The sequence below is a fragment of the Vanessa atalanta genome, chromosome 28 (genome assembly GCF_905147765.1).
Source record: "Vanessa atalanta chromosome 28, ilVanAtal1.2, whole genome shotgun sequence".
Classification (NCBI taxonomy): Eukaryota; Metazoa; Arthropoda; class Insecta; order Lepidoptera; family Nymphalidae; genus Vanessa; species Vanessa atalanta.
In genome coordinates this window covers 2,564,810-2,579,148 of record NC_061898.1, presented here as the reverse complement: position 1 = coordinate 2,579,148, position 14,339 = coordinate 2,564,810, and the positions used below count along the sequence as shown (strand labels likewise).

At 35.7% G+C, this 14,339-nt stretch overlaps 1 protein-coding gene across 1 annotated transcript; it reads left to right on the top strand.

Moving 5' to 3' along the window:
• The first annotated feature begins 4,616 nt into the window (after positions 1–4,616).
• Positions 4,617–13,800, top strand: LOC125074792 (EP300-interacting inhibitor of differentiation 3). The gene is made up of 7 exons (XM_047686215.1): positions 4,617–5,075; positions 6,738–6,848; positions 8,094–8,212; positions 9,161–9,333; positions 10,469–10,656; positions 11,203–11,315; positions 13,724–13,800. The coding sequence occupies exons 1-7, from the start codon at positions 4,955–4,957 to the stop codon at positions 13,772–13,774; spliced, it is 876 nt and encodes a 291-aa protein (XP_047542171.1). The 5' UTR covers positions 4,617–4,954; the 3' UTR covers positions 13,775–13,800.
• Positions 13,801–14,339: the final 539 nt, after the last annotated feature.

Genomic DNA, 14,339 nt, shown 5'->3' with positions numbered 1-14,339 from the left:
GGGTAAATATTTCAAGCTTTTATGGAGCCTTAATACTGTCGCTACTATATAAAGTTTTCTCACCGTAAGTAGACCACTTATCTCGTACAGTGCAGTGGTAAGAAATCTATATGGTTTCCTGTACATCACCCTTATCAAACATCTTTGGGCTCTTTTCAGTTCAAGGAATCCAGTCTTAGCTGCTCCACCCCATTCAGGAATGCAGTAGCCCAACGTTGATTGTACTAAAGCTATATACATTTTATTTAGTAAGGACTTTATACATACATACCGTAGAGACTTAAAAATCCATATAAACTTTCTAACCCTAGTTATCATCAGTTCCAATTGCGAATACCAAGATAATCTTTGGTCAATCATAACACCAAGGTATTTTACACTAGCAACTTTATTTATTTGAGGACAGTCACAATCAGACTCAAGGTCGGGCATTTATGAATCTTTATCATAAAATCAGATTTTGGTTGAGTGCTGCTAACTTTCGTAAAGCAAACGTAAATTGTTTTGGAGGTGTTCAAAGTCAATAAGTTTTCATTTAGCCAATTTGCAACTTTTTTAAGTCCTAATTCCGCTGTTTCCTTCAAAGAAGACCAAGTGTCTGCCATGAATACGATGGCAGTATCTTCTGCATATGTAAAAATTTGGCCGTCTTCAAGCTCCATATTATATAATTGATTAATGTAAGTCAAAAACAGGGTCGGGCCAATCACGCTTTCTTGGGGGACTCCGTAATTAACAGTAACAGTATCACTCATAAATTCTCCTATTTTGACGGATTGCTTTCTGTCTTTAAGGTAACTTGTGAGAAGCGAAAGAGATTTATCCCTAAACCCAAGACCCTCCAGTCTCCTCAATAGAACAGGCACAGACACCGTGTCGAAGGCTTTTTTCAGATCTAGAAACACCGCTAAACATTTTTTGCCCTTATCAACCTGCCGAACAATTAGTTTAGTGAGATCCCCGACCGCATCCTGAGTGGACACGCCTTTACGGAAACCATACTGCGATTTGGAAATAATACTGTATTTGTCAAGGTAGTTCTGGAGCCTTCTATTCACTATTTTTTCCATAATTTTTGAAATACATGTAAAAACAGATATTGGTCTATAATTTGTTATATCATCCCTGTTCCCGCTCTTATATACTGGTGTGATTATAGATTCCTTAAAGGCCTCCGGAAATGTACCTTGTTCGAAACTCAAATTAATTATTTTACTTATGATAGGAACAACAATGTCCTTGGCCATTTTTAGGAATGCGGTCGGGATGGTATCCCAACCTATTGCACTATTTGAGTCTAAGTTCATAAGCGTACTCTCTACTTCAAATGGATCTGTACATAGTAGCCCAAAAGAACTTACCTGAGAACTAGAAGTATCTGGACCGGTACATACAACATGTAAGTTTTCAGTGATAGCCTGAGCAAGGGAACTACCTATACTTGAAAAAAAATGGTTGACCCGATTAACAGACAGTATAGGAGTCTCTTCAAGATTGAGAAGATTGATGCAAGGTATTTTCGGTGCTTCTGAAATCACTAAAAAAGTCAAAGACCTATCAGACATTATAGTTTTCTTCTTTCGCTTGCGTATTCCCCCGTGCGGTGACAAAAAGTATTCGGTTCAATGGCTTAGCCATGAAAACGTAACCAACAAACAGATAGACAAAATCACTTTCGTATTTATAATATCGATAGAGCGGTCCTTGGCAATGAAACGATCGCTTCCATACAGGTCCGGACCGTGATTTTAGGGGGCCCTGGGCTAATTACTACTTAGTGGCCCCACTTAAGATACACCTGAACGAAGACTTGAATTAAATTAATTGAATGGGTTTGATTAATTGCAGGACTCGCAGGGCTGCAAACCATACGATCTGTTTAATTTAATAAAGTTATGGATTCTTTCGCATTATCGTCTATTTTTGCCTTTGACTTGACTTGGCTGGATATCATTGGTCGAGAGCTTGATTAATGATGTCGCGTCATTTTAATGACAAATTTCGTTTAATTGGTCTTTATCTTGGTCTTTATACGTAAAATTATGATAAAACTGTCACACAGTTCAACAATTTTTTTCAACGGTTCTTCTTAAGCCTGATATTTATTTATTTATTTATTCATGAGTCAACAAACAGAATACAATCACAATATACTTTAAAATTACGGACTTACACAATTTTGAGCTAGATTACTCCTAAGCATGAAAACTGTCGGATGCTTTTTTATACAATAATTAAAAAATAATGAATTACAGTAAATATATAAATAGTTTTATTAACATAAGAATTGATATCATTAAGTGCTTAAATAAAGTTAGTTACTGTATAAATCTTGACCGCGTGGAATGGTGGCAAGAATGCTAGCAGCATTTCCCCGTTGAATCGCAATTCCGATCCTCTGGGCTAAAAACGAACCAGCCCTCCTATTACCAGTGGAGGCAATAAGGCGAGGTGTTATGCTTTTGATGAAGCTTTTTGCACCACTACTCCAAGGGCCAAGTGTTTCGACAGCAAATGGAATATATAAATTAATATGAATACTTAAATTATTTAAATAACATTGAACTATTAAACTAATAAATAAATCAAATTTAAACAATAATAAAATATATTTCCAGAGCTGAATTAAAATTACCGGAGGCTCAGGGGTCACAAAAGACCAACAGACGAGTGAAGACCCTAATTATTATTTTACAAATTAATTTGAAAATTTTCTTATCATTCAGGTTTGACAATACATTTATTGTACTTTTAAAATATAGTAATTAATGATTTAATTATAATTTTACTATATCTCGAAATCTAAACACTTACCTATACTGAATATTTGTAACTCGTCGAAATCCCTATTGTAAAAGGGCCCTCCTTTTCTTGTGGAGCAGGCAGAACAAGGCAATTGCCCATGTTGCCCATGCCCAACCCGCATTGGAGCTGTGTGAAGGAATAACCTCCAAAACTTCTCTAAAGAGAGAGGAAGCCTTAGCTCAGCAATGGGACTATTAATTTTCATTTAATTTTTATTGAGTATTTATATATAAAATTTGAATATATGTATAATTAATAAAATATTTTTGAATACCGACTTCGTACGCGGCAATGCTGATACTAAATATATTACAGTATGTTTATCTCTACATCTTTCACAGTTTTTCAGTAATTAGACAATTTATACTAAATGCACAATGTATTTAAGGTACATAATTGGATAAGGATTATTGCCGTATTGCTTAAAATCGCTTAAAAAATAAGCCATTACTTCTCGTAAAAAGTAAAGAATAAAAAATTCGGTTTTTGCGGGCTATTCCTTAGAGATATACCATCATGGACTTTTTTGTAGACTCTTTTAAGGTGTACAATACTGTAGTACTTTATTTTGATCTATCTTGTAGGGTTCAGCCAGCGTTGGCAATGAAAGTCCAAAAAAATTTACGACATCATATTAGAAACCTCTAAAATTATTAGTGTTTCTCTAATATATTGCGCGTGTATAATACATATGCATATATGAATCTTCCCCTTGAGTGATTCACTCAATCTATTAAAAAAAACGCATCAAAATCTGCTGTGTAATTTTAAAGATCTAAGCATACACAGGGACAGACAGATAGCGGTAAGCGACTTTGTTTTGTACTATGTAATGATAACTGAAGAAAAAAAAACAAAATGTCGATAATATTATAAATAATTGATTGCGATTCCCTAGCTCTCCAATGTGTTGACCGTATAGTAGAGATAGCTCCGCCCATTTTACGTATATATTGTGTTAGAAATAGTATTCTTTTTTCTTTTTTTTTTCAATTAGTGAGTTGATGCATTTTTCAACATGTGTCGTGTCGTTCTTACACATTTTGAAGAAGGTGATAAGTCACAATTTGTTAATTTTATATAAATGAGCGTCAAAGTTTAAATTCTTAATTTGCAACATAAGTTTGTTTTTGATATAGACATACTCTGTTTTGTGATAGACAGATACGAAGCAAAGTTGTTGGACATTACTGTCACTATTTCTATCGACCAATGTTGCAGAACTATCGATAGCTTGATTATCGATTTTTGACCGCGAAAACTATTTAGGATATCTATACAAGACGGTACGTCTTTTATTTATACTATAGTATCGCTGATATCAATAGTATTGCTCATCGAGCTATCGATAGACTATCGATACTATTACTTACAATGTAAGCTTTACACCTTAACTATCCATAAACAATCGAAAGTATGTATCGATATGCATCACTACTATCGACATTAACAATCTCTAAACACAAAAAAATAAAAAGGATTTTTTAAATAGCAATCAGACGAAATTTTTGTAAATCGTTAAATAAAACCAACGAATGATAACATAAAAATGAATATAATTACTAATTTTATTTGATATTCATAATTAATTTGATATCTAATTATGAAAGCGCATTAATTTGCTTCTAAAAATGAGTTAAATAAAATTTTTATTAATAAAAGTTTTAGTTTAGAATAAAAAAAAAAATATTATTTACTTAATAATTGTTGTGCTTGGAATAGGCATAGTAGCTGTAGAAATATGTATATTTCGATAATAACTAATACCTACATTCTTCATTATCAAACGGCCAACGTCAATCAAACTGACCCAACGTGTACTGGTAGCTTAATGTTTTTTGATGGTCACACTTGTTTTTTTTAATAAACTTTACTCATTGGCTGTTTGTTATCAATGTATAATTTTGAAATTAGACATTGAGTAAATATCTGTAATAATATTTAATGTATTAAAAATATATTATGTGATATTATTGAAGTGGAATTATAACTAAGTTTATATCTCGAGAGACTCACGAATCCTTCATGTATCAATAAATATTGTGACATATCCGCGTAATAGTGAACCGCTTTATGAATAATTGATCTTGGTTGATTAAAAAGACACTGGAAAATACTTTGAAAGGGATCAATTGTGAGATTTGTAAACATGGCTTCGATTCGTCCGTCTACATCTACCCAAAGAGATTCTCAGTCTTCTAGTTTTACATATGAAAGCCGCGACAGAGTTATGCTCATGAAAAACCTAATCAATGAAACGAATAACATTGGTTTGTATTTACGTATTTATTTAAAACATATAAACTTAAATTAACTTGCATAATTTTTTTTATGAGAACTTCATAAACTGTTCTATCAATAATAAAATTTTGATTAATCAGAGCAAGAATTATTGGATTGCTCTTATGGAACTACAATAAGACACAAAGTAAATTAATAATTGTTAAGTAACCAGTAAGTGTTAATAAAACCTTAATAAATGTGAGCTTTCGGCCTTAACAACCACGAGTGGTACAAGTCAAGTATAAATAGTAAAAGTGGAGAACTAATCTTGAACTATTTATACATACAAACTTGGCATTAAGACTCGACTCACTCAAAAATATTCTTTAAACTAGAATTGGAGTATTTAGTGCTGTAACAGACTTACATATTATGTTTAAACAAATAATGATGTACAATTACAAAAAAATAAATATATTATATTTAAGGCGAATTAAACTACAGGCTTCAGGACCTTATTTACTAATCTTTCTCTTTATGTATGTATTGGTACATTAGTTAAATACTGAGCCGAGATGGCCCAGTGGTTAGAATGCGTGCATCTTAACCGATGATTTCGGGTTCAAACCCAGGCAGGCACCATTGAATTTTCATGTGCTTAATTTGTGTTTATAATTCATCTCGTGCTCGGCGGTGAAGGAAAACATCGCTAAAAAACCTGGGTGTGTCTAATTTCAACGAAATTCTGCCACATGTGGATTCCGCCAACCCGCATTGGAGCAGCGTGGTGGAATATGCTCCAAACCTTCTCCTCAAAGGGAGAGGAGGCCTTTAGCCCAGCAGTGGGAAAATTTACAGGCTGTTAATGCAAAAAAAATGTATTGGTACAAGTTTAATGTAAATTTATTAGTATAGATAGATTAAAAAATATTCCAAAACATGTTTAGACTATTTGTATTGTAAATATTGAGCAATCTTAGCTAGAGAACAATTTTCTTTTTAATTTATTAAATCAAATATATTTTAAGTATAAACATAATATTTGCTTAGTTTTAATCGATTGTTATATCATTTAATTATATAATTACTTACTGATTAAGTTAAAAATGAATTACAGTTATATTTGCAACACAATGATAGTCTTACTACAAAGTTCTTTTGAAACTTTTCGTTCAGTTCTGACATTTTAAAATAGAGAGATCAGTGTATATATACCTTTATATACATACCATTAACTACACAATACATTAAAACTAATAACTTATGTAACTGATATAATATACATGTTATAACATTAACAGCATGTAAATTTCCCACTGCTGGGCTAATTATACACATTGGCTTAGATCCAATGACATATTCAAAGTAAGCATATCCTGATTCAACTCAGGATTGGCTCCAGATGAACGATAGCTGGACTGAAAATTTTATACACATGAAAGCTTGTGTTAAAAAGAGATAACTACAGGCACAAGGGATATAACATCTTAGTTCCCAGCATTGGTGGCGCATTGGTGACGTAAGGAATGGTTATTATTTCTTACAGCGTCATTGTCTATAGGGGGTGGTGACCACTTACCATCAGGTGGTATTCATTTATAATTTATTGCAGTTATAATATTTTTGTTCTATGTAAACATTTTAACAACTAATTCTTGTTTCGAAACAACTACGGTAAACATAAAGATTTTTTATTTTTTATTTTACAGAAAATAAAACTTCCAATACAATGGAGATGTTGGAAATGACCAAAGAGATAGTAAGAGAAGCAAATATACTGTTTTCGAACGGCAGCATAGAGGAGAGAGTTCTTCATCCCGGTAAAGATGTATTTAATTTAAAAAATATATATGTAAAATATTTTAACTTTGCCTTTTCATAAATTCAAATCATTTGTAAAAATACATTTGTAAAGAAGGCATATTAATCGAAGGCATACAAACCGAAAAGCAAGATTACTTAGTATTGTTGTTTGACGGTAGGATATATGATTTGTGGGTGGTACCTACCCATACAGGCTTGTACAAAGCCCTAGTACCACAAAAGTACACAGTTCACAGACCATGTAATGTACATATTAGTTGTTTGCTGATAGGCGCGATTATAGTAAATTATTTAGTCGTAAAGTTCGTTAAGTAGCCGAATTATTAGTTTTCTTTTTTTTGCAACATGTGCTGAAGATCCCATATCACGGGGTTCTCTCTGGTTTATGAACAAAAGTCCTAAAAAGGCGCTTCGTCCAATCCATCGCGAACTTCATTGAATTTGTAATCGAACTTAAAGAGTATTCTCTTGTCAAATCCATCGCAAAAAACCTCTTAATACGACCGCTTGTGACAAAGTTCAGGAATATGTAAACATCGCTCACGATGTTTAAATACTCTTTTCCAATCATAAGAGAAAAGCTAAATAAACAACATTTGACAGCAAATTGACCCGAAATCATTGGTCGAGAGCTCGATTAATCTATGATATTCACTATGGATTTGCGAGAAAATGACGTCTTGAACGTCGACGAAACTGTTATCGAAATTTTGGAAATAAAATTAAAGTGGATATAACTAGTTAAGTTTATCAGTCTTGTATTATAAACAAAGATATATTAATCATAAACTCTTAGCAGTGCACAATATAGCTGAGTTATTAGCAAGTCGCATGAAATACGTAAAACTAAGGTTTCTTTAGCTTTTTCCTGCTTCCATTGGATTAGGCTATACGATTAACCCTCCAAGATCCTCCTTCGAGCGGATTATTCGTGGTGAGTACCGAATACACCCCAATAAGGTGTTTTCATTGTCCTGTCTGTTGGTTTCTACTCGGCGAGAACTTGGTGCGAAACCTTTTTTGGGTAGATACCACCTACTCTTCATGTATTTCTTTATTGTTGTATTGAAGGGTGAGTGGGCCAGTGTAACTACAACCACAAGGGACTTAACATCTTAGCTGCCAAGGTTAATATTTCTTAAAGCGCCATTGCTTACATTGGTGGTGACCACGCACCATCAGATGGCCCATTTGCCAGTCGTCGATTCGTAATAACAGTCTTGATTGTTTGTCTTCTTCAGCGGAGAATTTCTTGGATTCACAACTGCTGAGAGCCTCCAGTGACGTGATCGTTCGTTGCTCGCAAGCCATAAGCAGCAACGTGAACAAGTACGACAAATTCGAACTGGCTGACCACATCGTGAGTTACGTTTTACTATCACAGTAGCCGCGTGGCAGTAAACAGACGTGAATCTGAAGTGACGGGTCCGAGTTTATCATCTAAGCACCATTGTAAACGCCTCATGTGCCACCGGCTCGCTTTGGAGCATTGTCGTGGAGGAGGCTTTAGCCCTGCTGTAGGATTAAGAAGCTGATCTTAATTTATGATTTTAAAAAAATACAATTATAACGATGTTAATTTATTTATGCACAGCTACAAGATGACCTAACCAAAAGTGGTAGAATTTCATTGAAATTGGAAAAAATTTAGGTTTCCTCACGATGGTTTCTTTCAGTTTACGAAATGACATTACAAACACAAATTAAGCACATGAAAATTCAGTGGTGATCATCGGTTAATGCACGTGATCACCATCGCCCATAGACAATGGTGCTGTGAGAAATATAACCATTCCTTACATGACCAATGCGTTATCAACCTTGGGAACGAAGTTATTGTGTCCCGTGTAATAGTTACACTAGCTTACATATCCTACAAACCGAAACACAACAGTACAAAGTACTGCTTGGCGGTAAAATGAGAGGGTAGTACCTACCCAGACTTGTTAGCACAAAGCTCTACCACCAAGAAACGTATTTAAATTTAAACATATAGACATAAAGGTCTGCATCATAGTTTTCTTTCGTAAAAATATTATCATAACAAAAACCCTGGGTGTATTCATTTTAAGGTGATTTTTTTAAATAGGTAGCAAGCACCTACGTCCCTTTCACGATTGACTTTTATGATGTAACTAACCTGCGCGAATTTAATAAAACACATGTTTCTAACCGCCCGTCTTGCCCCCTTAGGCGTGGAGTTTCGTAAAATCCGTTCTCGGAGGTATACTAATTATCGGACGAGGGTTAACACATTACAAAAAAAACTCATTTAGGTTGAAATCATCATGTCGAGGCTTCCTTTCAGAGACGTAACGAGGACTTTTGGGAGTTTTCGTTTCCCCTGGAGGCGCCCGCCGTGGCGTTCCTGTACGGGACGTTCGCGCCCACGCCGCTGCCGCCGCGCGCGGCGCGGGCCGGCGCGCGCCGCGCCGCGCAGCGCCCGCCGCCCGCCGCGCGCGCGCCCAAGAAGCCCGCCAAGTGAGTCCCACCCGTAGGGGCGCCTTTTCGTGTTCGACTCTCTTCTTGAAGGTTCCCACGTCGGTACGGCTTCGGAAAAACCGCAGCAGAGCAGAGAAGTTGTGCGAGCCCAAAAAACGTGGATCGTCGTTGTCAATTTCCAGATATCGAGGTTGCGTGGATAGAATTTAGAGTTCTGACGCGATGTTCGAGGGTGTGAATACACCTTCAGCGGCCGGGGGCAATCCAAACTATTCCTCGCAACAACTACTTTTTTTTGGGATGGATAATTAAATAACTAATTAGTTACGTTATAGTTATTGTGACGTTTTTAACGAGCTTTTATTTTGATCAAGCGTCTCCCGTTAGTTTGTGGTCACACCTGTTCCCACCTAGCGGTTGAGCTATGTGTAATATGTATGTGATTTCGAATATAATATACGGTAATATATAGGTGGTCGTTTATTAAAAATGGTTAAGTCAAATCTGGTCATCACCGACTATAACCCTTGGCGCTAAGAGAAGTATTAACCATTTCCAACCAGTTGATATATCAATAATGCATCACTTGGGAAGTTAACATGTGGAGGAGACTTACCGACTACACAGGATATTTTATAGTGAACGAGGGTGTGTGCAAACGCAGTTTCTGTGCAATGGCTCTTACACGTATATAAAGAGTACGTGCTCTCTGAGGCACGGGAGCGTACTTGAAACTCCCGTCTCCCGAGTTGGTACTGAGAAATTGTCGATAGAAAACACCAATTATTTTTTTACTGCCGTTTGATTCCCGTGCCTCGTGATGTACGGAATAATATCTAGCAACTATACTAATGTATAGGCCGAGTTGCCCTGTGGAACGCGTGCATCTTAACCGATGAATTCGGGTTCAAACCCAGACAGGCATTTATAATAGATCTCGTGCTCGGCGGTGAAGGGGAACATCGCGAGGGAACCTGCATGTGTTTAATTTCAACGAAATTCTGGCACATGTGTATTCTACCAAACCGTATTGGAGCACCGTGGTGGAATATGCTCCAAACCTTCTCCTCAAAGGGAGAAGAAGCCTAAGTGGGAAATTTACAGGCTGTTAATGTAATGTAATGTAATACCGATGAGGCAGTCAAAACATTAACTCGCTTTAAAACTTCACTAGTGTAGCCACGCAAGAGGAGAGCTCCGAAGTGGCGGAGATACTCCACCGCTCCTTGAAGAAGATCTGCAAGGACGGTCCCTGTAGCTACTTCCGCGTGGTCCTGGACCCGACCAGCTTCAGTCGCTCCGTGGAGAACATCTACCACTTATCGTTCCTCGTGCGAGACGGAAGAGTCTCTGTCTATTTGGGTAACTATGTTTTATATTTACTGCTCAGAGTCAGTGACTCCTTCGTGGGGCAATTTTGTTCTATAACAGGATCCCAGAAAGCGTTCGAAATGTCTCTGATACCAAAAAAAAAATTGTTAGGATTTTATGATTGATGGCACGCATTGGAATAGTAAGGACGAATAGATCGACGGTTGGCGTCTGTGTATATATATATATATATAAAATAATATATTAGTTTTTTGTAAGACTAAATAGACCTGCGGTTGTTTTCTACTGTCTATAGCGTACAAATCGTTACCCCCATTTTATCCCCTCGAGGGGTGAATTAAAAAATATCATGCCCCCGCGACTTAAACTATCTCCATACGGATTTTTTCCCCTAATTATTATTGTACAGTTTCATTTGAACAATAAATTAATAAATATATTTAATAATAATAATAAATAAATTTCATTCAGTACTTTTTATTAATAATAATTAATTAACTCTTTGTATCGGTAACCTTCAAAACAGTCATTTTACACATTTACATTTTCACATTTTCAAGGTGCCATGTTTTTCAGATGAGGCGTCGGGCGTGCCCTATATCGACATGGTGTCTCACCACAAACGACGACGTGCGGAGAATTCGTCGGAGAAACAGTTCATCGTATCCTTAGACATGGAGCGGTGGAGGGTGAGTGTTATTTCAAACATTTTTTTTTTGTATGGCAATGGTTGGCGGACTCTCATATGGGCCACGTGATGGTGATGATGGTAAGTCACTGCCCCATAGACAATGACGCTGTAAGAAAAATATTAACCATTCCTTACATTGCCAATGCGCCACCGACCTTGGGAACTGAGATGATACGTTCCTGTACTTACACTGGCTCACTCACCCTTCAAACCGGAACACAACAATACTGAGAACTGTTTTTTTATTTTGTTTTTTTTTGCGACTTTTTAGCGACAAAAATGTTAGTCCCATCGTTCCCTCAATAACATTTCCACCACCAGCAACAATAATAATAAACTAATAATCACAACTCATTTTAACTTAAACTGGTAAATCATTTTTGCCATATCTGAGTCGAGTATAGACAGTGCGCTTTGAATAACGTCGACATCCTTCAAATCAGTGATTCCCAAAGTGGTCCAGGTGGACACCCAGGGCTCCACCTGGACCTAGGCGTGAATAAAAAATAGGGGTCCATAAGATGTTAATAGGGGTCCACGAAAATTTATCTGCTTTTTATAGTAAAGAGCAAAAATGTAAGCATAGTTTTTATAAGGGCCTACCTACATTGTTTTAAGTACCTAACTAAGCAGATAAATATTTTAATAAGGCAAGCGACTGTTACTTGTCCAAACTTGCGTATTCGATATTACGTACAATTTCGTGTACAGACTTGCAAAGCGCTATCCGCCCGACAATGTTTAATGCTTGTTCAGACATGAACTTGAGCACCTTTTTTTTTCTTTATCAATTTGAGAGAATCACTAACAAATTTATAGATTTTAATTGCTGAAATACTCGTAGGGTTGCTAAGGGTAGAATTAAAAGCACCAATATTAAACAAGTTTAAATTTAGTTCATATTTTAGTGTTTCTCTCAAACTGTGGTTACGGACACATGTCAATAGGTGGTCCACGAGGAAAATAAGTTTGGGAACTACTGCTTTAAATTAACATCGAAACGTCGTTTAGCGGTGGAATATTTGATGAGTGGATGGTATCTACCCAAACGGGCTTGCACAAAGACCTACCATCTAGCTTTATAATCTCCAATGAACATATTCTACCGCTAAACAGTAATACTCAGGTTCGCGGTGTCCCAATTCGAAGGTCACTCTTCTGACGTAACTACAGGCACAAGGCACATCAGTTACTCCACCTCCATGAGTATAGTTGTGTCTTGGTTTGAAGGGTTAGTGATCCTACGTAACTGTTACACGGGACGCAATACCTTAGTTCCCAAGACCGGACCCGTATTGGTTTATATTGGTTACGCGTGCTGGTGAACCACTTACATCAGCCGACCCATTTTCCAGTTTTTTTACGTATTTATATAAATAAAAAAAGGCTGTGTACTTAACAACGCGCGTCGGAAGTTCTAAATCTTCGGTGCAATTATAAATATTTTTTAATGGTATGCACGTAATTATTACTATTTTGATAAATGTGCCTAATTCCTTCGTTTTTCATCACTACTATAACACACGCACACATACACACAAATAAATTTAAACGAATTAAATTTGTAATAAAATAAACATTGTTATAAAAGGTGTGAAGTTGTCTATTTCGAGCGACTTGACACTTCATTGGCGGCTGTATCCTGTTCAAGTTAGCTTCATCTTTTCGACAGACGGGCTAGTGATGGGAAACAGAAAATATCGAGTAATCCAAAAAAAGTCTCAAAATTTTCGGATAACGCTTGAATCTTTTGTGACTTTTGTGTTATATAAATATATTTATATATATTTTAACAATTTTTAATCAATAAATTAAGAAAATAATATGTTCGTCATTGCAAAGTTATGTCGATCAGAAAAATTTACATTTTTCAAAAAGATCAAGCTAACTTGTACAGAGTATAATAGCGAGCTTCATCCTGTAGTTGTCATGTCACACTGCGTGCGCATCAAAAATAAAAACTGAACAATTTTTCATAACGAACCAAAAGTTTTATTTATAGGCATGTATTGCTATGTATATATTTTTTAAAATTATTCTTTAACTTCTGTGCACACCCTACTGACTACTCTCCTACACTATTCTGGGTTGGCTGGCAGAAAATGCTGTTATAGCGTTAAGTCCGCCCTCTGTACATGTGTTATTTGTACAATAAAGAATAATAAAAAAAAAAAAAGTAACATTAGTATAACTTCAAGAATGAATTTAAATTTGAACTACCAAATAAAAATTCTTCTGGAAAAACCGGTAAGAAACTCAGTATAGCTCTTTTTCATCGAACGTACATGTAATCACTATTTTAGGGATAGTAAGGGGGGAGGAGGCGTTGGCCTAGCAATGGAATATATATATAGGATGTTTCTGTAAATCGACTTTTTTTTTTAATAATGAATTTTTTTTTTACAGGATTTAGTAGAAGCGTTCAACATTAATGAACCTATGTTCCGGAAGTTTTGATATTGACATTATAGATATATAAAAAAATCGGTGTTTTCTTTAACGCGCAACCTAGAAACCCATATTATTTTGTCATGAAATCTGTATCATTATTTTCAGCGTGTTTTTAAGGTTTTTGGGTAAATCGTTTTGGTCGATCTTGGCCCGACCAAGGGCTTGAACCCAGGACGTCAGGCTCTGCAGTTTTATAATATTTGTTTATTTATTAAAACCACAGCCAAACAAAAAACATAAACATACACATATCATACTTATGAATAACATTACAATTAGTACGTGCTCATGGGGTAAACGCGGGATAGATGCCCCACTTTTTAAAATATCCTCATTTTAAAAGTATTAATTTTATATAAAAAATGTCTATGAATTTAGCTAGTTTAATCCTTTATGTTTTACTGTGATTTGTTTTTTTGGACCTATAAATTACAGTTTTTGCACGTTTTAGCTTTTTATGGAACTCCTCTGTTGAGGATAGATGCCTAACCGTATGGATAGTTGCCCACCTTGAAAATACTATGAAGCCCTTTACACTGTATAAGCGAAAAACAACCAAACTTTCATCAGG

Coding starts and splice junctions, on each gene's coding strand:
- LOC125074792 (XM_047686215.1), top strand. CDS start 4,955: ATGGCTTCGATTCGTCCGTCTACATCTACCCAAAGAGATTCTCAGTCT. Junction 9,334..10,468: donor GCGCCCAAGAAGCCCGCCAA/GTGAGTCCCACC, acceptor AAACTTCACTAG/TGTAGCCACGCAAGAGGAGA. Junction 10,657..11,202: donor AAGAGTCTCTGTCTATTTGG/GTAACTATGTTT, acceptor CATGTTTTTCAG/ATGAGGCGTCGGGCGTGCCC.